The sequence below is a fragment of the Eublepharis macularius genome, chromosome 17, assembly GCF_028583425.1.
Source record: "Eublepharis macularius isolate TG4126 chromosome 17, MPM_Emac_v1.0, whole genome shotgun sequence".
NCBI lineage: Eukaryota > Metazoa > Chordata > Lepidosauria > Squamata > Eublepharidae > Eublepharis > Eublepharis macularius.
Genome location: NC_072806.1, coordinates 17746071 through 17770740, shown reverse-complemented (window position 1 = coordinate 17770740; position 24670 = coordinate 17746071). Strand labels below are relative to the sequence as shown.

Genomic DNA, 24670 nt, shown 5'->3' with positions numbered 1-24670 from the left:
TATCTGAAATTTTCATCCACCTTCTTGAAAACACGCCTGATACATGCTAGAAAGAAAACCTGTCAGTGTCATTGCTGTCCACGTTGTATTCCTGATCCAGCTGTACCCAAGCCCAGTGGTTGTCACCCCATTTCCTGGTTACATGGCTGCCTGCCTTGTGGATAAAATTAGGAAAGACAATATATACTAAAAAAAAAAGCTTCAAATGGGGAAATTTTCTTCATTTTTAATTTACAGCAGAAAGAATATAAAGCATTCAGAAAACATTTTCCATATTTTAAGGGCAATTCAAAACATTTTGCATGGTTCCAGCAGCTGAGTTCTTCGACAGATCCATTGATTCAGTGATGCTTTTACATGCAGTTACAAAAATAAAACTTACAAAAGAGACATCTATACTAGTTTGACATGCAAGTCTTGGGGGACCCCCCCTCCCCTTTATTTGGGCGCCGACTACTCTGTGGAACTGCCATGAAGCGAGCAACCATGGAGGGGGTTCATGTTATATTCTTTATTTCGTTCACACAGTATTGTTCGTTTCTCACAGGTGATGTCACACAAAGGAGCAATTCCAGGTTTTGGGGGGAGACACAAAAGGATGCTGGGCCCTGCTGCTTGGGAAGCCTGGTTATTCAGGAGGCCCGCCTGGGTTTTTCCCTGTTGCTAACCAAGTCCCGCAACCGAGTTAAGGGCAAGCAGCAATACTTGATACTAATTTGGGGAGTGTTTTTAAGCGGAATGTGCCAGAGGTCACCAATGTGGCAAAAAGTCACGGCCCCAGTTCAGCAAGGCATTTTGGCACATGTCAAACTTTAAGCACACAGGTGGACCCCTGAGCTCTCTTTGGAACTGAGGGAGGGACTACGGCCACGATCCTCAAGCTGCCTTGCAGGCACAAGCTGCTTCCTTTGCTATGGGACTTGCTCCGGCACAGCGCATTGAGGGTCAGACTGCCAACGGGTTGATGCACCACCAAACCTGTGGATCTGGAAGGGTTAACGGTGAAAACACTTCAGTATAGTACTGAATCTGAAACCCCTTGGGAGAAACTGAAACGGGACTGAAATTTTCCACTGGGGTCATTACTCTTGTTAGGAGGGGGCGGGGGGGAAGCAGTGATCTCTGCTCATAACATTACTACAAAAGAAGACGGAAAGTGTACTATTGTCAAATGTCAATTCTGTCAGAGTATTCCAAAGGATTTCCTTGCAGATTCTAATTCCCGTGTGTGGAATACTTTTTGTGCAAAGGCCTTGTTCAATAAAATCCTTGCGTGGTCCGAGGCTGCCTCTGGCCACAGCATGGGAGCCAAATTTCTTTGGCATCTTTTTTATTGAATTGGGCCAGACAGCAGCAAATAACAAATGTACAGACTCTGAGAACAAGCTTCAGCACACATAACGGCTATTTCTTTTTCAATCCTGGCAGTGAAAGGAAGGTAATTAAAAGATACAGTTATGATAGAAAAGGCACCAAGAGCACTGACCCCAGGTTGGGTTTTTTGCCACTATCTTTGTGTTTTAAATTTTTTTTTCAAAGACACCAGTTTAAAAGAGTCGCAGAATTGTGAGTATTTTTAGGCTTCACAACAAGCCTTTTGAGCAAGACTATACATTTCACCTGATGGCTGGGGTCAAGCAAGAGTGAGCGTTCATACATCAAGCATCTAAAAAGGTAAGACCATCAACCCACTTTGAACATAAGCAAGAGACACATTGAGGGAGGGGGAGGCAGTGTCCACCTCTGATCTTAGCTACATCGAGTGAAAAGCCAAAACAGTCCCACTTCAGACAAAGCAGAAAATGGTTTAAAAATCAGGTTCTGCCCCCTCCCCATGGTCTTCATTTCACATTAGCTTTAATATTGAAACGGCTAATTTAAAACGGATTTCTTTGGCTCCTCTCTATGTGGAAATAGCAATATACCATGACACCCCTACAAACCTGTTTGCATCTTTTAATTTTTTTACTTTTTTAAATTTTTGTGCAATTTTTTTTTCAGTACATTGTCTGACTTCCAGTAGGAAATATGGACATGTGAAACATTTTTTCTACTTTAATACTATTTTCTTTTTATTTTCTTTTTTTTTAAAGTTTATGTTCATTCTAAGTGATCTTTATTGGAGTGTGTGTATGGTGTTAAGCTAGATACAATTTTGTATTCTTATGATTATCTGCTTTGCAAAATAACTTAATTTTTTTTCTTAAGCGATATTAGCATTCACTTTACTTGGCACCATTGGCAAAAAAAAGGAGAAATAAAATTAAAAAAAAGTCAAATATAATCAAGAAGGTTAAAAAAATTTAAATAAACTCCTGGTAGCCAAAATCAAATGTAAACATATCCTTTTTAAAAAGTAATGTTACTTTGCCTTTTTTCCTAAGTCTAAATACATTAGCTCTTTTGTTTTTGCAGTTTTAGTCATGCTTTTAGCAAAATGTTCTTCTAAAGAACATTTAAAATAAAGTTTCTTATAGTGAAATAAAGTTTTTGTTTCATTTTACAGACCATAGCCACTAATGCTTTGCTTTTTCATTTCTTTTTTTTCCTTGAATTCATGCACATCTGTTTTAGTATATACAATATGTACAAACAATACATCCACACTCTGCCCTTTCATTCAGACAAAACTATACAAATAATCAAATTTCTCTCACCAAGTTATTGACCCTTTGTGAATAAAATATTTAGCAATTAATCAATATATTCCCTTTCAAATATTTCTCATTTCCATTTTTACCTTCTCTCTATGTACAGAAACTGCCTAAATTTTCTTTTTTTCTTTTCTTTTTTTGATGAAATAGCCAAAACAAGAAATCTACTGGCCAGAATGCAGCACCACACTGCCCCCCCTTAGGTGGTATAAACGTCCAGTCAACTTATTTGCATGTGACTTTTCGGTCTCACAAGAGGTCTGCAGGTTACTGAAACGCTTTACAAATAACTTGTTAAATACAGAAGTAAAAATCTTGCATGAAGTAAGGCCAGAAAATAAAGTGCCTAATATGAGAAGTGCATGGCAGTTGATATCCTTGAAGGCCCTAGAGAGAGAGAAAAAATAAAGACACCAAGAAAAGGAAATTTTTGCTTGAGCTCCTCGCCATTCTCTCCCCACCCCCACCCCCCCTGCAAATACCCGTTTGCCTTAAAAACACTGACAGCTTTCAGGAAAAACTCCCACGGGGATGTATTGAAAACCAGCAGATCTAAAAAGTTGCATTCGAGTGTGTGGTAAAGAGAGATTTCAGATGAAGAACAGAAAGACAGGCGAGCAAAGGAAATGGAGGAGGGGATGGACGTAAGCAAGACGGAAGGTGATCAAAGCCTCTCCGCGGAGAATCCCAGCCTTTCTGGATCTTGGAGGTGAGCAGCAGGAGCAGGAATAGCATTCTTGGGTTGTGGGTTTTTGCCTTTTTTTTTTTTGGTATACTATTTGTACAGTTCCACACGTTTTTGTTTTAATACAGCCCTATATGAAAAGGATAATTAATTGCTTCTTTTTTTTTCTTTTCTCTTTTTTGAGCGGAACGAAGCAACTCATGAAAACTCCTTCCGGTGTCACTTTCCCCCCCAACCCCGTGATCCAACCAAAGATTTGAGTTCCAAGATGTCTTGCTGAACAAATTAAAAGTTGTCCATGAAAGTGCAAATGTAATGACTAAACATTACTGTTAAAATCCTGCAGCCGAATAATCTCGGCCCTGCAGTCAGTTTCTTTTTTTTTTTTTTAATAATTAAATCATTTTGTAATTGTTGTTGCATGTTTCTGCTAAAAACAGAAAATGAAAACAGTCTGAAAAGCAATGTCACATTGCTACGGGATGCTGCCGTCTCTCTCTTCAGGTTCCTTGGCCCTTTTCAATTCTTTCGCTCTGAAAAGACAAAGCGGGACCGTGTGAGGTTTGTTTCAGCTCTCTCTGGATGAGAAAAGACATTCTTCATTTTGGCATCATTTTGTTTTTGCAAAATATATCGCAGTCACATTCTTTGAAAATCTTCACAAAGCATTTAAGAATAATAAAAACCACGGCATTACACTACAAAAAATTCATGGAGGTAATTTCTGGATGACAGTGGAAAGGAGAGAAGACCAAAAGCATTAGATCATTCTATACTATAGTCAAAGTGGAACTGCACCATTCAGACCAGACTTGCACAACTGGTGACCCACTAAGCCAAACCCTGTGCGCCTACCATGTACAGAAGCCTACCGAGGGCTTAAGAAATCACATTGTTTTGCTGCCTGTTTGGATCTGCAATAACGGGCTATGCCTATATGTGTCTAAGGGGCAGAATGCTCAAGTACTTGGAAGGCATTTGTTTGGCCTGGTGGGCAGATGGAGGTTTGTTACCTAGTTAATACTCCACAAAAAATAAAGCAGGTCCTCTAGGATATGTGTAAGAAAACCAACAACAAAAAGATGTGTAACAAAACCCAATACTGAACGAGAAAAAATTTACCATTACACAAAAATGTTCCATATATATCAGAGATCCACATATGTCCCAAGAGTTGTAGACCTAGAGCAGTGCTTTGTTGTTGACTTTTTTTTTTTTGCATATGTGGATCTAGGTTGTTCCAGATTGGACATTTTTGTATAATCATAGATTTTCCAGTATGCGTCTTATATTTGCCATTCACTGTATTAGTTTAAGGTCCTTTTGTTGTTGGTAAGTTAATAATCAGGCTTTATAGTCAAATAGTTATCACCTAGCACCATTCAGGATTACCACCAGCCGGGCTTTTTTTCTGGGAAAAGAGGTGATGGAACTCAGAATTGCACAATGACGTCACTGTGGGTCAGCTGGAACAAGGGGGGAGTTTTTAAAAGTTTAAATTGCCCTCAGCGAAAATGGTCACATGGCCAGTGGTCCCACCCCCTGATCTCCAGACAGAGGGGAGTTTAGATTGCCCTCTGCACCCATGAGTGGCACGGAGGGCAATCTAAACTCCCCTCTGTCTGGAGATCAGGGGGCAGGGCCACCGGCCATGTGACCATTTTCAAGAGGTGCCGGAACTCTGATCCACCGTGTTCCAGCTGAAAAAAAGCCCTGACCACCAGTAAAACACTCTGCTGAGATGCTGGTTTGGGAAATAGGCTTATGGAAGAAAAACAGGCAGGTATGCACAGCATGGAAGAAACCGCTCTTTACCATTCGCTTCTGAAACACCACATTTCTTTCTGCCTGAAGTCTTCCTATCGAGCAGTGTTTCTTTGTGCTTTGCACCTTCTCCAAGAACATTTCCTGTGCTACCACAGCAGCACGGGAGTGGCTTCTTCCCATGTTTCCACAGTATTCCTGGGAAGCCTGGAAGCAGGTGGACAAAGTTCCTCTGCTTGTTCAGGAATCCCTGGGTGATGCAGACCAGCCTTTGTATTATACCACTTCCTCCTCAACATACGTGTAGGAGCCCTTTGAGAGTCAGAATGGAGAGGAGGCTCATGAATACAGAGAATAAAACTTATTTCTGGGTGCTTTGAGACAACCTGCTTCCAATTGATTTGTTGGATCAGCCCAAAAGCATTCTTTGCAAGGTGAGCGGTTTTAGGAGGCTAAAAGTGCAATCCCAAACAAAGTTACTTGCTTTAAAGTCCATTGAGGCCAATGGGCTTAGAAGGTACAACTCTGTTTAGAACTGCACTGTAAAATACCACCTTGCAGTAACCCTCCATCTTCAGGTGCCTGAGCGTAAGCCGTATCAAAAGGGAATCGTCAGGCCAATAACAAGGTGGGTTATTTGCATCAGTGTGCTATACTGTGATCCTAAGCAGAGACTTCCAAATCCATTGTAATCAATAGTGTTAGAAGGGTGTAACCCTAATTAGGACGGCCTTGTTAGTGTCTTAAATGCCCAGCTTTTTGGTCTTTATGAGCATCACAGTTTCAGGTGGGTAGCCATGTTGGTCTGTAGTAGAAGAGCAAAATTCGGGTCCAGTAGCACCTTAAAGACCAACCAGATCTCCAGATTATGAGCTCTGACCTTGAAAGCTTGTACTTTGGAAATCTATTTGGTCTTTAAGGTGCTGCTGGACCCGAATCTTGCTCTTCTATAGGCATCGCAGGCGCTGACCCAAAAGGCATACAGATGGGTACACTGACCAATGCTTAAGCTAGTAATCACCTTTCCTGTCTGCCTGATGACGACTTGGATAACTAAAAATTCTCTTTTATACCCATGAGAAAGACATTCTCCACATAGTTTCATCTTAAGCTCTTCCCCCTGCTGTGACCCTTGACAAAGTACTAACACAGTAGAGGCAATACAGATGTAGTAAAAGAAGTAGCAACACATGTGAGGCATGCTCTTCCATGCAAGGCTCACATTTCCCTTTTGACACCCGTTTCATTGCATAGAAAATCCACCTGTCATGGATCTCTGACTGAGAACATGCATGATCTATTAAAGCCGATGGTACCTTTGCTGGCACATGCCAAGTCATGCAGAGTCCATGATATCAGAGCATTTTTGCTGGGGGGGAAATGCAAGTCATGCTCGGCGGGCGCCATCTGTCATCAGCATGCAATGTCTGTACTGGTGCAGACTGGTTGCCCTTGTTTGGGAAAACGCATGCTGATTCCTGCAACATTCCCCATTTGCATGAGTACAGATGGTATTTGTAGACTTACACAACACCTTTCTTGGGTTTCAACTGTGACACCCCTGCCCCCCCGAACCAAACAAAATTCATATTGTTGATTTGCTGTAGAGCTTGACATATAAGCCTCGTAGCAGATAAAATCCCGTAAGAGTCCAGAGTGTCTGCCGTTTCTGGTGCAACCTGCATGATTTCATAGGTGTGTGGAGATGGACTTTTAGGTCAGTCTAACTTTTATACTTTTTTGCCCTAATCCAACAATAGAGAGTTATTCAGGCAGCTGATAAACGTTATGGTGCTCATCAAGTCTTCAGTGAATTTAACAGCTGCATCTGATATGCACAGGATATGGATCTCCCACCTCGGCCTGTAGTCACATTCACAAAATGTTGCTAGAGCCGGATCAGGGCCTTTCACTTGCTCTGTGTGTTTCCAATCTGGTACATATTGAGTGTCTGTTTCAAATAATGCTTAGTTAAAAATAACGCTAGGCTTAGTTTAAAGTACTGTCCTTTCCATAACTATGTATTAGTAAAGCTGCAGGTGAAAAAGCTGAAACCACATCCTTCATCTCCTGTTTGACTTTGAAAGGATAATGCAGAGATATATATCTGCCAGCTAGAACGCGTCTCCCAATCAGCATGCTGGTGGGTATAAGGTACGCTTCCTGTCTGTAGAAAGTAAGCTGTTTGAAACCTCTGCCTCTTTACGGTGGAAAGAGAGGAGGATTAATTAAAATTGGAGGAAGTATTCAAAGTGGTCAGTACCTTTAAAAGAATCTAGGACTCCGGAGCACATGTTCCATTCTTAATCCTTCCCTCCAGGCTACTAGAAATCTTATGAAATTGAATAGGCCATTTACCTTCCCCCCCCTTTCACCAAGGTTCATCCAACCTCAATTTTTTATGCTTCTGGAGGGTAGTGAGCATGCTCAGTCTTTGTGAGGATGTTTTTGTTCTTTTTTCTGTGAAGCTTCATAGGATCCAATCCTTCGATTTCAATTTTATTAACATTTCACCAGGACTTGGGAGGCCTGGTATGAAAGCAAGTTATTATGATACATGTAGGACATTTTGAAATAGAAAAAGCTCTTGAGTCATAAGTTGACTTCTGAGACCGGAAAGGGAGGGGGGAATTTATTATAAGTTTGTACCTAGTTCACTATTAGTTTTAATACAATAAAGGACAGACCATAAGCACCACGCCACCCTATCCTGTAACAGTTCCACCCCCACCAAAACAAGCACGGGACTTCCTTTGCCAATTCAAAACACTGCAAAGTGGCCTTCAGTGTTGAAGCAATGGAATAAGCAGAAGCCCGGAATAGCCAGCGGCAGCCTCTCACCGCCACCCCCCCCCCGCTGCCCCATCCGGTCCGCTGAGAATCGAGTGAGCAAATGAGTTTGGTCTCGCTGGAGAAAAAAGATTTTAAAGGGAGGACAATGGCTGTGTGAGTAAAAGCGTGCTGCAAAGCTGTCTTGTTCAAAATGCCCAGCCAAAGGAATGCTGGATGAAACTGACAGCAGAATTGGTTGGTCAGAAAAAGACAAGGTGAAGAAAGATGGAGGCTCAGGGCAGAGCTTCGGAAGCAGTTACCTGTTGCTCTTAGAGCAGAAATGGTGCCTGGGTAATTTGGGGACTGGGGGCTCTTTCCAGATCTCTCATTTGGGTGGCAAAACAAAAAGAGAAAAAGGCCCAATAAGAGAGACGCCCCAGAGCATACGGCCTGCACCTTAACACACTGATTTGTGCTTCGAAAGCATTCAGCTCCTGAAAGAGGCAAATGGAACAACATTACTTTGGAAATCTTTGTGGCAGCTGCCTTGGCACATACTATACCACCACGGATTTTTTTTTTAAAATTCCAGGCAAGGTTTTCATCAGTACCACCAGCTGCAGGATTGTGGTAACATCTCGAGTCCTCGACCTTGGAGCTTATCTGCAGCCCCGTTTCCAGGGCAGCCATTTCTTTCTTGTCAAAAACAGAGGCCTTCAAGGCCCCCAGAAACTCCCCCCCGCCTCCCCCCCAGGCTTTCTCCCCCCATCCTCAAGCATTCCGTGTCCAGGCAATGGAACAACTCCACAGCTCACCCAATTCTTTCCTTACTCCATCGCACTTTTAGGCTTCCACCCTCGTTCCTCAGCTCCACCACCTCCTACTCTGTCTCCTGCCTGGGTGACTCTCTCACAATCAGCCTGGACTTGTCTTCTTGCCTATGAATCCGTCTTGCTCCACAGCAAGGGTCTTCTATTTGGGAGACTCCCCTGGGAGCTGCTTCTAGCCCAGGATGTCGTCACCACAGGCCCTGATCCTCAGAGAGACCCTCTCAGGCCTGACAGCCTTCTAAAAAACAGACAAGGGGAAACCTAATAAGCCTCCCATCCATGGAATAGGCACAGTGACTGGCCTTGTGATGCGTCATCAGTTTTCAGAAGAAAACAAAAATTCTGAGATGTTAGGCAATGCCACAGCCATACTTACCACAATTGGGAGTGCCTGGCCATACTTCTAAGGGTGCTATATTACATCTAATGATGATGCTAGGAGTGGGATTGGTTCAGTTTTCTTATCCTGCACAAAAGAGCTATAGAGAACCTCTGTGGAAAGTACAGCTCTCAAAGGTCTATGTTTCACACACATATTGAAAGCCAAAAATGCAGATACAGCAAAAGCCCACTGAATACAAACCACCCTGGCTTGCCAACTGCTGCACTTTGTCCTGCACAAAGCTAGGAGCAGCTGGAGGCTGTGATGCAAAAGGGGCAGCTCACTATACTGCTACACAACTGAGGCCAAAAGAACTTAGATCTGCTTGTTGGGAAACCTGTAATCTCTCCCACACTACTAGAAATGCACAGTGCAATTGTGTGCTTGCTAGGGATGTGCATATAACCTTTCCCAATTTTTTGGGTTCATTTCAGTTTTTTAAATGATTCTTTTTCCTTTAGTGCCATCTATCCCATACTTTATATTGTATTAGTTTCCACCAGCTTCCGTGAGAAACCAATTAATACTTGTAACCCTCCTCCCTCATTGAGTTTAAATTCTCAGGGACTGTATCCTTCCTCCAATGCATCTTCCCTGCCAAATTTCAGGAGCGCTAGAGGCGGGGTTACTCTTTTACAGGTACTTAAAAATCCCGTTTCCAGAACAGGCACAGGGAGGCATCTGGCAATCGGGGACAGTGGGACTAATCATACATAAAGCTCACCAGGGATATCTTGCCATATACATTCACTGTTCATGCCTAAAGCAGTGTATGAGGTCTATTTTTAGCAGGCAGGCAAGGAGCAGAGGTGACATCATACCCCTATTGCCGTTTCTCTTGCTCCAGTGTGGTGCTTGAAGCAATTTGTCCTAGTTTGGCTTGGACCCTGGAAGGGACTTGGGCTGGACGCAAAACGGTGAAAGAGTGAAGCAAGCCATGGCTCCTCGGTATCTGTGTCTCACTGACGTTTAAATGCATATCCTATCTACCTGTAACGCACTGTTTAAAAGGCCTGTACAGATACACAGTTGTGCACACTTTACTAAATGAGATTCTTGCCGTAGGTTTTGGGGTTCCTATGGCAACTCCCCCCCATTCATTTCCACAGGGATTGCTTTGCAAGTTCCAGCCAAGGCTACGTACAGCAGCATTCACCCTCTTGAAGCTAATAAGCTGTGCCTTGGACAATGAGAAACCACAAACCCCAGCTGAGGCTCGAAAAGCCCAAAACATACGCCGTGCACATCATCCTCTGAGTTGTGTGAGAAATGCACGTTAGCATACCTTTAGGATGGGACTGACAACATTTGGAAATGTGTATGCCACTGTTGTCTGCATGGCCTCTCTCAGGAGGTGACAGCAGCAGCAATGCTTCCTTCCTTGGAATAAAAGCAGCAGGTGCCTCAGCTGACAGCCAGAGCCACTGGATGCAATGCTATGAGCCTTGGGGGCATATGTGAACCATGCTCAGAAAAAAAAATATCCCAAGCCTTATCATGCAAACATCCAATTCTCCCTGATCGCTTTCAAAGAGGTGGCCCATCCCCTTTAGCGCTTGGCTCAGAAAGCCCTGTTGGGCAAGTACATGTAATTCCTTTTTCTGGGTTTTCAGCCTCCATAACCAGTTGGAGACACTACATCCACACAATGCTGTGGAGCAGAAATTTTGTGAAACAGGAAACCTGTCAGATTGACAGGTGAGCAAGCAGGGCACCCAGTGGCACCTGGACTGCAGACTGCCAAATGAACAAGATCAAAAAAACACACACAATGCAAAACAAAAACAGAATAAAAATTCTGAACTGGCAGTAAATGGCGCCAAAGACGTTTCCGAACCTAACTCCATACAACTGTTTGAACTATATATAAAAAAAAAGTTCCCAAGATTTTTCAAAAGAGGCCACACACCTGGGGACAAACCAGAACGGATGTTACTTTCCAAAAATGTAGAAAGCCTGAAGCAGAACTAACTCTCACGCTGGATAATGCAGGGGTAGGCAACCTCTGACTTGTGCGAGAATGGCAACATGACAGACTCTTTGGCTCGCCTCACAGGGCCAGTCAGTTCTCAGTCCAAACCACCAAGGTGAGCGAGCCTCTGAGGCAGTGGCAGTGCTATGGGAGAAGACAATGGGCATGGCTCACATCACTCATCTCCTCCAGGAGATGCACAGCTGTCAGCCAGGTCTGATTCCAGTTTCTGGTCAAACACAAGCCTTGTCTCCCCCACACATGCTTCAGTTTGCAGAGACTGATGTGGCTTGTTCTTTAGAACTCAAGTCAAAAAGGCTGCCCATGTCTACTCTAGTCAGAACACCTCATGTCAACAACCCAAACGGCCTCATCACGGTAACATCAGCAAGAGACTGGAATTGATTGCCCCCCCCCAATAATACGTTGCTCTTATTGTATCCTCTGCAATGGTTTGGATTTAATAAAGGCACTTCCCACAATATGACCCTGCATCTCTTTTAGACCAGCTGAACAGTTACAGCTTCCCCCAAAGAGCGCTAGGCATTGCAACATAGGGCCCAAGACCCATGCAATCCACATGTGCTTGCAAGTGCTTTGCTGAGAGCTCAGCTCCCAGGTGTGCCTGGCCTGATTTGGATCCGGATTGTGGCATGCAAGGGAAAGGGGCCTCAGCCCCCTCTGCACCGTTTTTTGAACCTCAAATAGCCCCACTAGGGGCTCCACCTGTACTGATGAGGTTAATGAAAGTTTCACTAGCAGGGTGAATAGCACTTCCTGGGGTGGTTGAGAGACAGGAATATGGTGCAGGGGAAGGTACAAGCATCTCCCTGCCTTGCTCATTTGGGAACTGAGTTCCTGGTGGGAAACTGCAAGCACATTGGCTGACTGCCAGTCCCCATGGGAGAACCAGACCTGACAATACAGATCATATAATTAGGGAACAGGTGTGAGAAAATCTCTACTCCGTCATCCCCAACTCCAGAACTCCCAAGTCTCAGGTTCTGTGGGTTGAGAGAACAGCTTTAACGTCTGCAATACAGACAAGCTCTGAAAGTACAAACTTGCTTATCCCAACAAAACTAAAAGATGTATTCCAGAAAGACATGATGTCAGAAGAAGTCTCTGTAAGGCTTCTATCACTTGCCAGGTTTTTTCCTTTCCTGTTAAGCGAACTTGGCACATACTGAGCTCAGTAGGAAAGAACTTTATTCAGTAATCTTGCCTTCCTCAAGAGGTGCATATCTGCTAGGGACACCATGAGCTCCTCTTGATGAGAAAGCATACACTTTAGAATAAGATCCAGAGGAGTTAGCCGTGTTAGTCTGTAGTAGCAAAATCAAAAAGAGTCCAGTAGCACCTTTAAGACTAACCAATTTTAGTTCGGATCAGGCATCTGATGAAGAGAACTTGATTCTCGAAAGCTTATGCTACAATAAAATAAAATTGGTTAGTCTTAAAGGTGCTACTGGACTCTTTTTGACTTTAGAATAAGATAGGTAGCCGTGTAAGTCTCTGTAGCAGTAGAAAAGAGCAAGAGTCCAGCAGCACCCACAAGGTTATCTGAAGAAGTGAGCTGAGGCTCACAAAAGCTCATACTCTACCACAAATTTTGTTAGTCTTGTGGGTGCTACTAGACTCTTGCTTTTTTCTACTACTTTAGAGCAGGTCTCTCCAAACCTGTTACTTAAGAGCCTTGATCTGGTGCTGCCAAGGGCTGAAACTGGGAGATTTGGCACACAAAGCATGTGCTGCACCGGTGAGTTCATCAACAGCTTACTTTCATCACCCCACCTATTTTTCCAGGCAGGCCAGGGACATAGTTCCTTCAGGCTCTGTGTTTCTGCCAGCTTTCAGAGGTCACGCACTGAACAGGGCACAGAGGCAACAGGCATACATAAATTGTGTGTGCATTTATTCATTAGAGCTAGGTTGGGACTCTTGAATCCAAACGTGTAAGATGCACTATCTTGCTCAGAGTCTCTGTGGTCGGGTTGGCGCTTGATCCTGATGAGTAGAAGGACCAGGCAAGACCACACTGAAGTAGTTCCACCTGGCTTGACAAAGTCTGAGGCTTCACACGGCCTGCCAATCACAGGGGCAGATGCTGCACTTTCCACCCCATTCCCATTTCTGGAGAAAACACTGAAGCCTGAGCGCACAGAGTCCCCCAGTTGTGGGTTAACAAGCCCAGAGAACTCTGCCTGACTCACTTTCCCCTATCTCCCTGGCACTGTTTTCCTGGGGAGGGGGCGGGGAGTTATTTGCCCCATTTTAGAGCTGCATGTGCACAGAATATTGCATGTTTGGTGCTGGATCAAACCCTGGAGTCCCTGCAATGGGTGCCTCCTAGTCCAATAACAGGGAACGTTCATTTTGACCGTCCAGCCAGAGAAGGGAAAACTCATTTAACAAACACAGAAACAAATACTTAGGAGTATGCCAAGACTTTGTTTCTAGATCTAGAGACTTTTTTTTTGTTCAGGGGAGAAAATCAGATGCTCTCTTAGTATCACGGTGCTAGGCAGAGACTCAGTAAAGCTCTGAAGCCACTGGGGTGGGGGTGAACAAAGATTTCTGGCCCCCACATTTGTCAGCATGCTCCATGATGAATGGAAAAGATCGCCCCCTTGCCCCCCCTCCTCCCGCTCCCCTCCCCATTCATGCATCTGTAACAGCTACTGCAGACTGTACAACTCGGCAGTGTTAGTAACCGCAACAGAGTTAGTTTGCACTGTATTCCATCTCGGAGAGAATTCAATGGATGTGAAAACTTACTGGCATTCTCTCAGCTGCAGCCCCATGCAAGCAAGCAGAAAGCAAAAAAGTAGATATATACATCTATATATAGAGAGATAGCTAGATATATAGATATAGATATAGATATATTTCAAATGGAAGAGAAATGGGCCAGCAAGGCAGCTAAACTCACCCTTTTGTACCGCCTATGGTCCACCAGGGGGCTTCAGATGAGCAAAACAATAGCAAAGAGCTATTAGCACACAGACCGTAACAGAGACCGTATTCAACAGCTTGAGATCAACAGAGGCAGAGGTCTTGTCTGGTTGGGAGAAGGGCAGGCAAGGGAGGTGGGGAGAGAAGGAACCAAGCTTCAGAGGCTGCACTGCCTCTTCTTTGCAGACATCAAGGCGTGCGTGCATGTGCAGTGTTTGGTAACATTCTGCGGCAATGATCAATATTTAAGACAAACTGCAGGGCTGGGGGAAGAGAGGTCACTTTGAGGCTCCCAGTCCTTCATGTCTGACCCCTAAGACCAGAGCAGGGTTTGGTAGTTAAGGAGAAGAGTATGTGACAATTACAGATTAGAATCCATGTAGAGAAAATGTGATCCTTTAATTGTGGCCCCAGGGATACCGAGAGTGAGAAACCTGAGATAAATAACTACAAACAAGGGTCGAAATCTGAAGTTGGTGTTGTCCTGCTTCAACAACAACAAAAGAACTCCTGTCAGTCTCAGAAGGGACCCCCAAGGGGATCTCACATTCTCCTGAATATCTCGAGATGACTGAGTATGTAGAACCCCTACCTTGTCTGTAAGTGGCCTTCTTCTGCTGCCCTACAGATAGTTGCACACAATTATCCAGGCTGCTATATTAGGGGTGCCAATGACGACTGAGTGCCTAAACTACACAGGCTCCTAGAAGATATCAGTAGGTGATTATTTATTTATTTGGTGAATCTAAGGGTCGCCCAAATGGCAAAGGTGCAACCTAGGAGTGAACTGGTTTATACAGCGTTATGGAAGAAAATGGTTGTCAAGGGAAAACAAAACAAAATGTTCACCCAGCAGGGAGTCACTCCAACTCAAAGGCTACTCCTTCACTTTTGCCTACACTGTTGGTTGTCTCCACTCTACCAGCATGATTTTTTTCTTCTCAGCAACTACTGTATTTGTTTGGACATGTGTGTGCGGAGGGTGGAGAATGGAGTAAAACAAACAAAGGGCCAGAGCAGATGCAACACTGGTGCCCTGCCAGCTGGAATGTCGACAGACATAGAAATCTAGGATGTATTATATTCTTGGACTTCCCAAAAGCCTTCAGGACAAGGATGCTCACCAAAGGCTCCTAAGTAACCTCAGTAGTTATAGGAAGAGATGTTGGATTTGCTTATAGATCCATAATTGCTCAAAATGACATGAGGTAAAGGGGCAGGAGGAAGTGGCAGCTTTCACCTACCAGTTCTACCAAAGCAGATCAGAGGTGGCTGATGCAGAACAAAGCAGGGATGCTTGCCTTTGTGACCTGCCTCCCAGAAGCCTCTGGTTGCCCTCTGATGAAAACAGAATGCTGGGCTAGATGGACTGCCTTTGGCCTGATACAGCAGGGCTCTTCCCATGTTCCACAGTCAGAAGCCAGGATGTGGAAGCTGCCTCCCCCTCCCCTTTCCCTCTTGGGAGAGACTTCCTGTCTTTCTTCTTGAAGCTAACCACAATTTCATATTTTGTGTACACCGAGGAAATCATGGTTTATACAAATCAGGCTCCTTTATAACCAGGGTTTGCAACCCGCCATTGTCAATCTCTGATTTACAAAAGAGCCATAGTAGGCACGTGGGAAACTGATTTAAAGAACTGATGTAGATTGCCACACTACAACAACTCGTTTAAATTATGGTTTTCAATTGAGCTTTGCACTTGGTAAAATTGTACATTACCTAAACAAATGTGCCAACTCCTTAGCTATAGCAATGAAAAAATATTGCCTTGCAGCTGAAAAGAGCTGATAGACTTCTTAAGAGCATAGTCCAATTTCCCCCTCTCCCCCCCTGCAATCAACATGGCCTCTGCACTCCACTTGGCAAGTCAGGGCTTGTAAAAAGAGCCACTATGGAGTCTCCACCCATGTCACAGAAACGTGTAATTTCATAACTCAGCATAAAAGAAACCACATACCCCTTCTACATGCACAAACACCAAGTCATCTTGATCAAAAAGGAGGGCACAAGAAGAGTCCAGCCGGGGGCTGGTGGAGCTGGGGAAAAGAACACAACCATCACGTTGTGTCCAAGCTCAGCTCTGGCTGTGGGGAAGCTGTGCCGTTCCCACGCTCCAAAATGTTCGCAGCTTGCCACCCTGAACAATTCTTACTGTTGGCAGAGAGCCAGCATCTGGCACTTTCTCAGTGGATGGGAACAAACCCCTTCACTGGCTTCCAGACTCAAAATCTGGTGCACTGATGGCATTTTGCAAAATTCCTGCCTAATAGGGGGAGCCTGCCTCTGAAATCACACTCACCCCAAAAGGCAACTTCATCAGTTTTCTTGCTTGGCAGTTTCTGATGTCCCCAAGAGAGCCTCCAGATGTATGTGGGAGAGGTGGTGTGCAAGACTTAGGCACACTGAAGCAGCATGCTTGGTACCAACAAGGGACAGAAGGTTTGTACTGATCTATGGAGTGTGGTCTCCTGTTTCAAGTAGGGAGTGCTACTAGCCCAGCCTTAGCCACCAACTCTCATGTTAAAATGCCAGCTAAGTTGGCTTCTCTCCCTTAAGGCACTCTTCCCTTCCCTTATCCCCATTTAGCACTGCAGATGATGGGGGACGGGGCTGCTGTTCAGAGACTGGATTGAATTTTTAACCTTTTGCCTACTCTCATGGTAGATCATATCCATCAATTTCTTTCCCCAGATCTCAGCTTCTGCTGCAACGTTCTCCATTGAGACTCAGCACTCCTTCCTCAGAAATGTCTCAAGAGTTGTGCTACACACTGTGTAGAATTGGGTGAGAGAATTCCAGCCTGTGTTTGTGAGTGTGAGTGTATGATAGGGTGGGAAAGCTGTGCATTTGTGAATGTGACCCCATGTAAAAAAAACTCTATCGATTACATTTTTTTATGCCAAATGTTCTCCAAGGAGTTCTCCACAGAGTGGCTTATACGGGGGTCTCCCCTTCCATATTTTATTTTCAAAACAATCCTGCAAGGTAGCTTGCTTTGCTTGGGGGAGGAGAAGGAAGATGTAACATTCTGAGTATGGCTGAGGATGTTTAAAAGCACCTTCACCACCCAGAAAAAACACAAATATTTTTCTGCCCTAGAGTGACCAATGGAATTTTTTCTCTGCTAAGTTTCCACCATGTCACAGCAAACCATGCTGTAGGTGCATACTGGTAAGTGTCCATAACATCAGAAAGTAACTCTTCTCTCCTGCAACTGATTTTTTAAATAGTTGAGGGTCCACCTGAAGCATGAAAGAGGTGGTTTCCAGTGGTCTGCTTGCCCCTAAATTGTTACCATAAGGCAAGTTTTGAACTTAGGCTAATGCTGTGGGCAAAATGTGCCAAGTCTAACTACGTCTTTGACTGCTTTAGTCCAATCACGAAGGGTTTCCCAAGGTCTGGGCTCAAGAGAAGGGCAGAAAGTGCTGTCCTTGTCCTGCCTCCTCCTATCAAAGCCTAACTTGGCCCAGCGTCTGCTGCTCCTCTGAATTCTGCTCCTTAATGGAGCTGATTGAAGCCACACCCAAATAGCCCCTCCTGCTTTCAAATCTCCAAGCTGCACCCATCACTGGGAGTTTTCCTGAGCACCACAGGAACTTGAATGTAGGTGATGCCTTACCTGTGGCGGCAGCGTCGTAAAAACCGCATGATTTTGCGAGCAGCTTGGTCCTGCTTCTTGGTGAGCAAGCTGCTTCTATGAAAAGAGAGAGAGAAAAAGGAGAGAGTGTCAGGGCCATAGAGGCAGCAACAAGGGGACCCCCTCGAGGGGAGCATCTATTCAACACAGATGTAAAATTGCTGGACCAAGCAATTTTTGAATACATACAAAAAGAATTTTTTTTTTTGGTCAGAGGGGAACAAATTTGGGAAAAAATGAAATATATGTACTACTTTCTTTCTTATCAAGCCTAAATTTACTTTACTGCTTTTACAATGTAAAATACCTAATTTATACCTTACTGAGCACATCAAATGGTACAATTTAGCATACCTGTGGAATTTAGAAATATAACTGCTTTTGTGTTCTACAAGCAAAATTTTAAGTATGGCCAAAACTTTACAGAATGGAAACCTGTGTAAGGTACAAAACACCTGTAGCTCTGTGTGTACACGTGTGCGCATGCGCACAGAAATTCAGTGAATGACTAAAGCCCTTCTGAGGTAAAAGATAAAGATAATTGTAAGAAGGTGCTGTGGAGAGGGTCACAGGGGGAATTAAGAGAAAAGGGTGGCTTAATAAAAAAGGGTTGCTCTCCTGAGGTAAAAAGCAAAGAGGAGCTGCAGTGCACTTAAAAGAAATAGGTGTGGCAAACAAATTTGACGTTCCTGAGATAAAATCAGAAAGGGTAAAGTGTAAGGTAGGGGTCCCCAACGTGGTGCCCATGGTCACAACTGTGCCTGCTGACACCTTTCCTGGTGTCTGCTAAGTGTTTTTAGAGAGTGGGTGGGGCCAGGTGGGGCTTTTGCAAAGCATGGCTTCTGATTGGCCATTGGAGTAGTCATTGGTTGTGCAGATTTTTAAAAATAGTGCTTTGGCAGTGGCTGCTTCCACAGCCCAAGAATCTTCACTGTGTGACTGAAAGTAAGCTGTAGCAGTCATTTTGTGGTTGGCTCTGTCTCCTGCAGCAGACATTTTATGGCAACCATTTTGTTGCTGTACCCACCAAACTGTGTCAGAACTCCAAATGACCCTGCAGGTTCAAAAAGGTTGGGGACCCTGAGTTGTCACCAAAATGCCACTAAGAAAATAAAGCCAGATGCGGAGAAAGAGGGAGGTGGTACAAAAACTAAGGTCGCCAGCTCCAGTCTGAGAAATTCCTGGAGATTTCAGGTATGGAATCTGAAGAGGGCAGTGTTTGGGGAGGGACCTTAGAAGGGTATAATGCCACAGAGTCCTCCCTCCAAAGCAGCCATTTTCTCCAGAGGAACTGATCTCTGTAACCTGGAGATCAATTGTAATTCCAGGAGATCTCCGGCCACCACCTGGAGACTGGCAACTCTATGCTACCTTAGCGCACGTATCTTAGTTTTTGCCATCTGTGATGGGGGAAGGGGAATGTTGAAACTAGAAAACAACTTTTGTAGAAAACAAAATAAAGTGCCTTATTTGGACAGAAACATATAGATGTAATAAGAATAGCATAGGGTGGACCAGGGAAGGCAAAATGGCCTGAGGAAAAGGGCCAAACCTTCTTCCCCCCCTGTACCCCCATGGAGTGAGGACTGGTTGGCGGTTGCAGCTGCAGGCAACTGTTCAGGGCCAGGACTGTCCCTCAACTTGCCTGGGATCAGGTTGGCCCCAGCAGAGGAGGGCCCTGCCCCTACCTGTGTGCCCGGCTTCCCCCAGCGGGCCCACCTGAGTTTCTGCTGCACGAGGGCAGCCGTCCTGCGACTTTGCCTCCTCTTGCCACATTCTTTGTAGCTGCGGTAAAACTGCTGGATCAGCACTGCAGCTCGCCGGCTCTGCTGGAATTTCTTCTGCTCATAATAGCTTCGGAATTTGCTCTGGATTAGGATGGCAGCTTGAATCATCTTCTTATAAAGTGCATACTGCAAAATGAGAGACAATGGAGAGGGAGGGAGGCTGAAGCCTTCTGGAAGCTCAGCGGAGTTCCCAAAGGCAAGACTCAGAACTTCCGTCCCAACCAGAGACCAAAGGGTGGTGGTGCTTGTGCGTGTGGGTGCTCCAAAGAAGAAACTTCATTGCAAGAATGACAGAAAAAATTACTTCCTTTGAGAGTCAGAAAAATAGGGGACAGAGAGGGGATATGAAACATTATTCCTTGTGTTCCCTCATCTTTTGTCATCTTGGATATTTCAGAGGGAGCTGGCTTGCAAGTGCATGTCTGTCTTGGGCTCAGTTGAAGAGAAGGGAAATTCTGCCACAGTCTTTAGATCTATGATTCACACATGCAAGTCATCACTTGATATTCAGGTCACAAAGTAATGAGCCTGGATGTGTGAACCAATTCCCAAACGTTAAACTGATCGTTTTAGAAAATGGAGGAGGTGGAGGGGGGCATCTTTGCCAACTAGGCCAAAACATTTTCCAAATTTCACTGTGTTGTTGAAGCAGATTCTGGCTGCTGGCAGAGAAGCGGTCTTCTTTAAGAATCTGTAGACTCCCGTTTTAAAAATTATTTCAGCAAAATTACTTTAAAAAAAAATAGAAAATTGTATTTGAATGATAACAGCAGCATGAAAGGAGCCAGTATATGAGAAACCAACACGCCAAGCCAGAGAATTGGGGGGCTCTATAAGCCACAGAACAGAGTGACTGTCACTCAGCAACTCTGGCTGAGCTTGGTATGTGATCCCTGACAGGTGATCCCTGACGGGAGCATGGGGCTGTGTGCACAGGTGACTGAGTGAACTTGTGAGCTCTGCCGAGAAGCTGGAGGACAGAACAAGTGTGCTTGGGCAAGATGCGGCTCAACCACTCCAACAAAAAGGGTGAGAAAATGGGAACAGAAAGGTGGAAGGGCCAGGAGTGGGAAAAGTGAGGAAGGATACCCAGAGTCCCTGATGCCCAGGGGAAGGAGGTTAACAGCAGCAGGACAGTGAAAACTATTTATTTAGTTTATAACCTGCCTTTTCCACCCATACGAAACCAAAGCTTCTTTACATGGTTCTCCCCTTCTCCATTTTATCCTCACAACAACTCTGTGAAGTGGCTTAGGCTGAGAGACAGAGAGCGCGACTGACCCAAGGTCAACCAGCGAGCTTCCCTGGCAGAGTGGGGATTCAAACCCGGGTCTCCCAGATCATAATCCGACACGCCACGCCTCACTGCAGCCACTCAGGTGGCCGCATTCCCTGTCCCCTCTGGCTCAAAGTCAGAGGGCAGTTTCTCCTTGTGGCACACACACTCCTGTTGGGTCTTATCATCTCCCTTCCAGCGAACAGGCCGAAGCAGCTAACAGGAGCTTCACATAAAAAAGGGGTCGCCTTGCTGGGTGAAGGTTCCTGCGTTCCACCTCCGTGGCGGCCAACAGCCATGAAGCTCACGAGGGTGGCAAGATGCAAACCCCACCCCACACACTTTCACCGCTGTGCTCCAGTCCATGGACCAGGAAAATGTCCAGAGCAATGAAGCATCTGTTGGTGGTCTCTCCAGGAATAGCTGATGCCTTTGACTGAAGCAAGGACCCCTACAGCAGCCATTGTAAGGGACAAAAAGGAAAGCAATGGTGTTGTGATTATGTTGCCTGCATTGAAAAGATAAACTGGGTCTTCGTATGGGGAGTAGCTTAGTGGGCTTGGAGGACCTGGGCAGATGCAAACCCCTTTCTTTGGCCTTCCTTGTCCAGCTCCATGAACCAGTGGGCTGTAGTCAAAGGGGGCAATTTCCCCACCTTTGGCAGTAATTTCCAGCTTTTGCTTTAAAAGTAGCCCTTGTGCTAATGGAGACATAAAGAAAACAGAGGAGCAGCATTCTACCCAAATACTCAATAAGAAGACAACCGGCTCCCACCTTCTAGGCCAAGATGCTGACTGAGCGGCAGCCCCTTGGGCACTTGAAAGCGTTATGATTAAAAATAACATTTGCAATTTAATTACATTAAACATAGATGACCGGTTGAGTTTTTGTTGTTTTGCATGGATTTGCAATGCCCCTCCTCAGAAAAACTCCTGGCTCCGGGCCTATGTGCCATGGACCAGTCTCTTGACTACAGAACAGGCTTGCATTCATAACAAAGTAGTATTGCTGGCATGCACCATCCAGTGCAGGATGCAATGATCAAGTTGTTTTCTAGCAAAACACAAGAGGAGTTCCCTGGTTTGCAATGAATGTGAGAAGCTGGTGAGCCCAAATGGTGTGTATTTCATTCATTACCTTCAAGGCTATCCAAGTAAGCTTGGGGGGAGAAACAGAAAATACAAGATTAACGTTCAACTGAAGTGGTCATCAGCAAAGTGTGAGGGAAGGCTGGCTGCTCCCCCAGCAGGTCTCAGGTTGACTTTCAAGGGAATTTTCCAAGTGCAATCAATCACTGGGGATGGCCTGCTGTATTCAATGTTGCCAACAACTGCAACATTGGGGGGGGGATTCCCTGCTGAGAACCAAACAGATCTCGATGCTCCACCTTCCAGTCTTTAGGCAGCTGGCTCTTCAAATAGTGCAGAGGAGTCCTTTCATTGTGTCTAGAGAGGTTCTTTGTCCCGTGGTTGAAAACTCGGCCTAATGCATGTTGCATGGGATTTATGGTCTGCTGGATTTAAAGCTAGCCTATGTGAAAGCAATCACCTCAATTTACTTACACCAAGGAACTCAGGCCAAACCCAACTTCCACATTTTTATATATATGTGGGTGGGTGGAGTATATTTATTTTCTATACAGAAATCCTGCCTTTCAGCCGACCAGCAGCCCTTGCTGTGCCTTACCGTTAAAACCAAGCAACAGCAACAACATAACCTGTGGCAACAGATTTTGGAAATGAGCCAGGCTCAGTATTTCCAATCCATTCCACTGGGTGGTTCTTTAGCAAAGTGAGCTGCTGATTTAAGGTTAGGATCCAAAGCACAGCACAGAGAACTTCTAAGCTCCTTCCCTTTCTAAGCAAAGCTCCTGTGTTACTGTACGAGCTGCTACCAAAATCATAAGGGGGCCTTGGAGAGGGGCCTCCAGCAGAGCAGGAGGAACAACAGTGGGAAGAGGAAGCCGGGACACTCTGCTGTCAACGTCCAAGCATGCATTCACACAGCTATCTTGAGTAAGATCGGAGTTACACCACAACATCTGTGGTCCCGTCTGAGCAAGCCAAAATACAGGATTCTGTAGACAAACAACTCATCCTATGGTAGAACTGTTCCCAGATTGTACCATTTCTCCATGCAGGTGGAGGATAGCATGATGGAATGTTTCCCCCATGGGGGGGAAATCCATATATCCAGAAATGTAGTATGCCAGAGAGAACACTAGGCTAGAAGTGTCCTCTTGGATTTCTAGCTACCTAACAAGCAGTCCGATGCGGAGTTCTCCAGTCTAAAGCCACTGAATGGACTTAGACTGGAGTAACTACATAGGACTGCACTGTCTAAATTGGGAGGTGACTTATGTGGTAGAAGATTAAGTCATGTCATTGATTCCTCTGCTTGCAGTCTGCAGTGGATCTCTCTAGGAACAGCTGCATCAGGCAATGAGTTTTTTTGGCAACTCTAGGATGCTTTGGACATCCCACATAAGGGCTGGTCTTCCTCTCCTCTCCTGAGCCCACACGAAGGAGACCCAGAAGCAGCAGGAGAAGAAGTATGCTACCTCTGCTGCTGCAGCTGTCTGTCAAAACAAACAAGCCAACCCAAGAGTGAGTGGAGTGCAGAATTGTCACGTGACCTTGGTCCACCATGGCTACCCACCATTTTCACGCTTTTCAGCTCACCTGTTTGTATTTTCGGTAACAACGCTGAATGACAGCAGCGGCCACTTCTTGTTGCTCCCGGAGGGGCCGTCCCTGCAATGGAAGTGAGAACTGTAATGGAGGAAATTGCAGACTGCTGCACCAACCAGAGCGAATGGAAAATTAAAAACTGACAAGGCTGTGGATCTGAAAGGCATGCACTTGTGTGTTCTTAGGGCAATTATATGGGAAACTGCTGATCTAACAAATTTTTTTGCTAAAATTGGTCTCCCTTCCAGAGACAAAATGTAATGCCAATTTTAAAAATGGATCCAGGGGCGCTCTTGAATATGACTGAACCTAGCATCTGTTCCAGGTAGAATGGTGGAAATGTTATTAAAGATGGAATTATTAAACACATACAAGAATTAGCCCGATAGGAAGAATCAGCGTGGCTTCTGTAAAAGGGAAGTCCTGTCACCAACCTTTTTGAGGTGGTTACCAAGCATGGTAGATCTCAAACTGGGACTTCCAAAAAGCTGTTGACAAAAGGCTTTTGACTAAAGGCTCCTGAACCATGGGATAACCATGAGGTCCACTCATGGGTTAGAGACTAGTAAAGCAATTGGAAATAGTAGGAATAAATGGAAAGTTCTTGGAATGGGGGGAACTAAGAAGTAGGGTTCCACAGAGAACTGTATTGGGAACAATGCCATTTAATTTGTTCATAAATTATCTGGAATTGGGGAGTGAGCAACAAAGTGGTCATTGTCGAAGGCTTTCACGGCCGGAGAACGATGGTTGTTGTGGATTTTCCGGGCTGTATCACCGTGGTCTTGGCATTGGCACTGTAGTTCCATCTTCAGAGGTGTAGCACCGAAAGACAGAGATCTCTCAGACACTCTCTCAGAAGATGCCAGTCACAGCTGCTGGCAAAACTTCAGGAACTACAATGCCAAGACCATGGTGATACAGCCCGGAAAATCCACAACAACCAAAGTGGTCATGTTTGCAGATGACACCAAATTACTTAAGATGGTGAAAACCAAAGCAGTTTCTGAAGCGCTCCTGAAGGGTCTCTCCAAAATAGATCAATAGACAATCGTGTGACACCAGTGGTTCAATATAAGCGTTAAGTGATACACACTGAGGCAATAGATCCAGAGGAGTTAGCCGTGTTAGTCTGTAGTAGCAAAATCAAAAAGAGTCCAGTAGCACCTTTAAGACTAACCAATTTTATTGTAGCATAAGCTTTCGAGAATCACGTTCTCTTCGTCAGATGCATGGAGGGCAGAAGGAAACTGGCCAAATATA

The 24670-nt window shown here is 44.9% G+C and overlaps 1 protein-coding gene across 1 annotated transcript in view; it reads right to left on the bottom strand.

The window, feature by feature from the left end:
* Positions 1-256: 256 nt before the first annotated feature.
* CAMTA1 (calmodulin binding transcription activator 1) overlaps positions 257-24670 on the bottom strand; it is an 807100-nt gene continuing 782686 nt past the window's right edge. The window contains exons 18-22 of the mRNA XM_055001694.1: positions 23399-23470; positions 21855-21875; positions 19374-19567; positions 17637-17711; positions 257-3872 (exon numbers count right to left, since the gene is read on the bottom strand). Coding sequence (XP_054857669.1) covers positions 3815-3872; positions 17637-17711; positions 19374-19567; positions 21855-21875; positions 23399-23470 — 420 coding nt within the window. The 3' untranslated portion in view covers positions 257-3814. The remainder of the gene's footprint in view (positions 3873-17636; positions 17712-19373; positions 19568-21854; positions 21876-23398; positions 23471-24670) is intronic.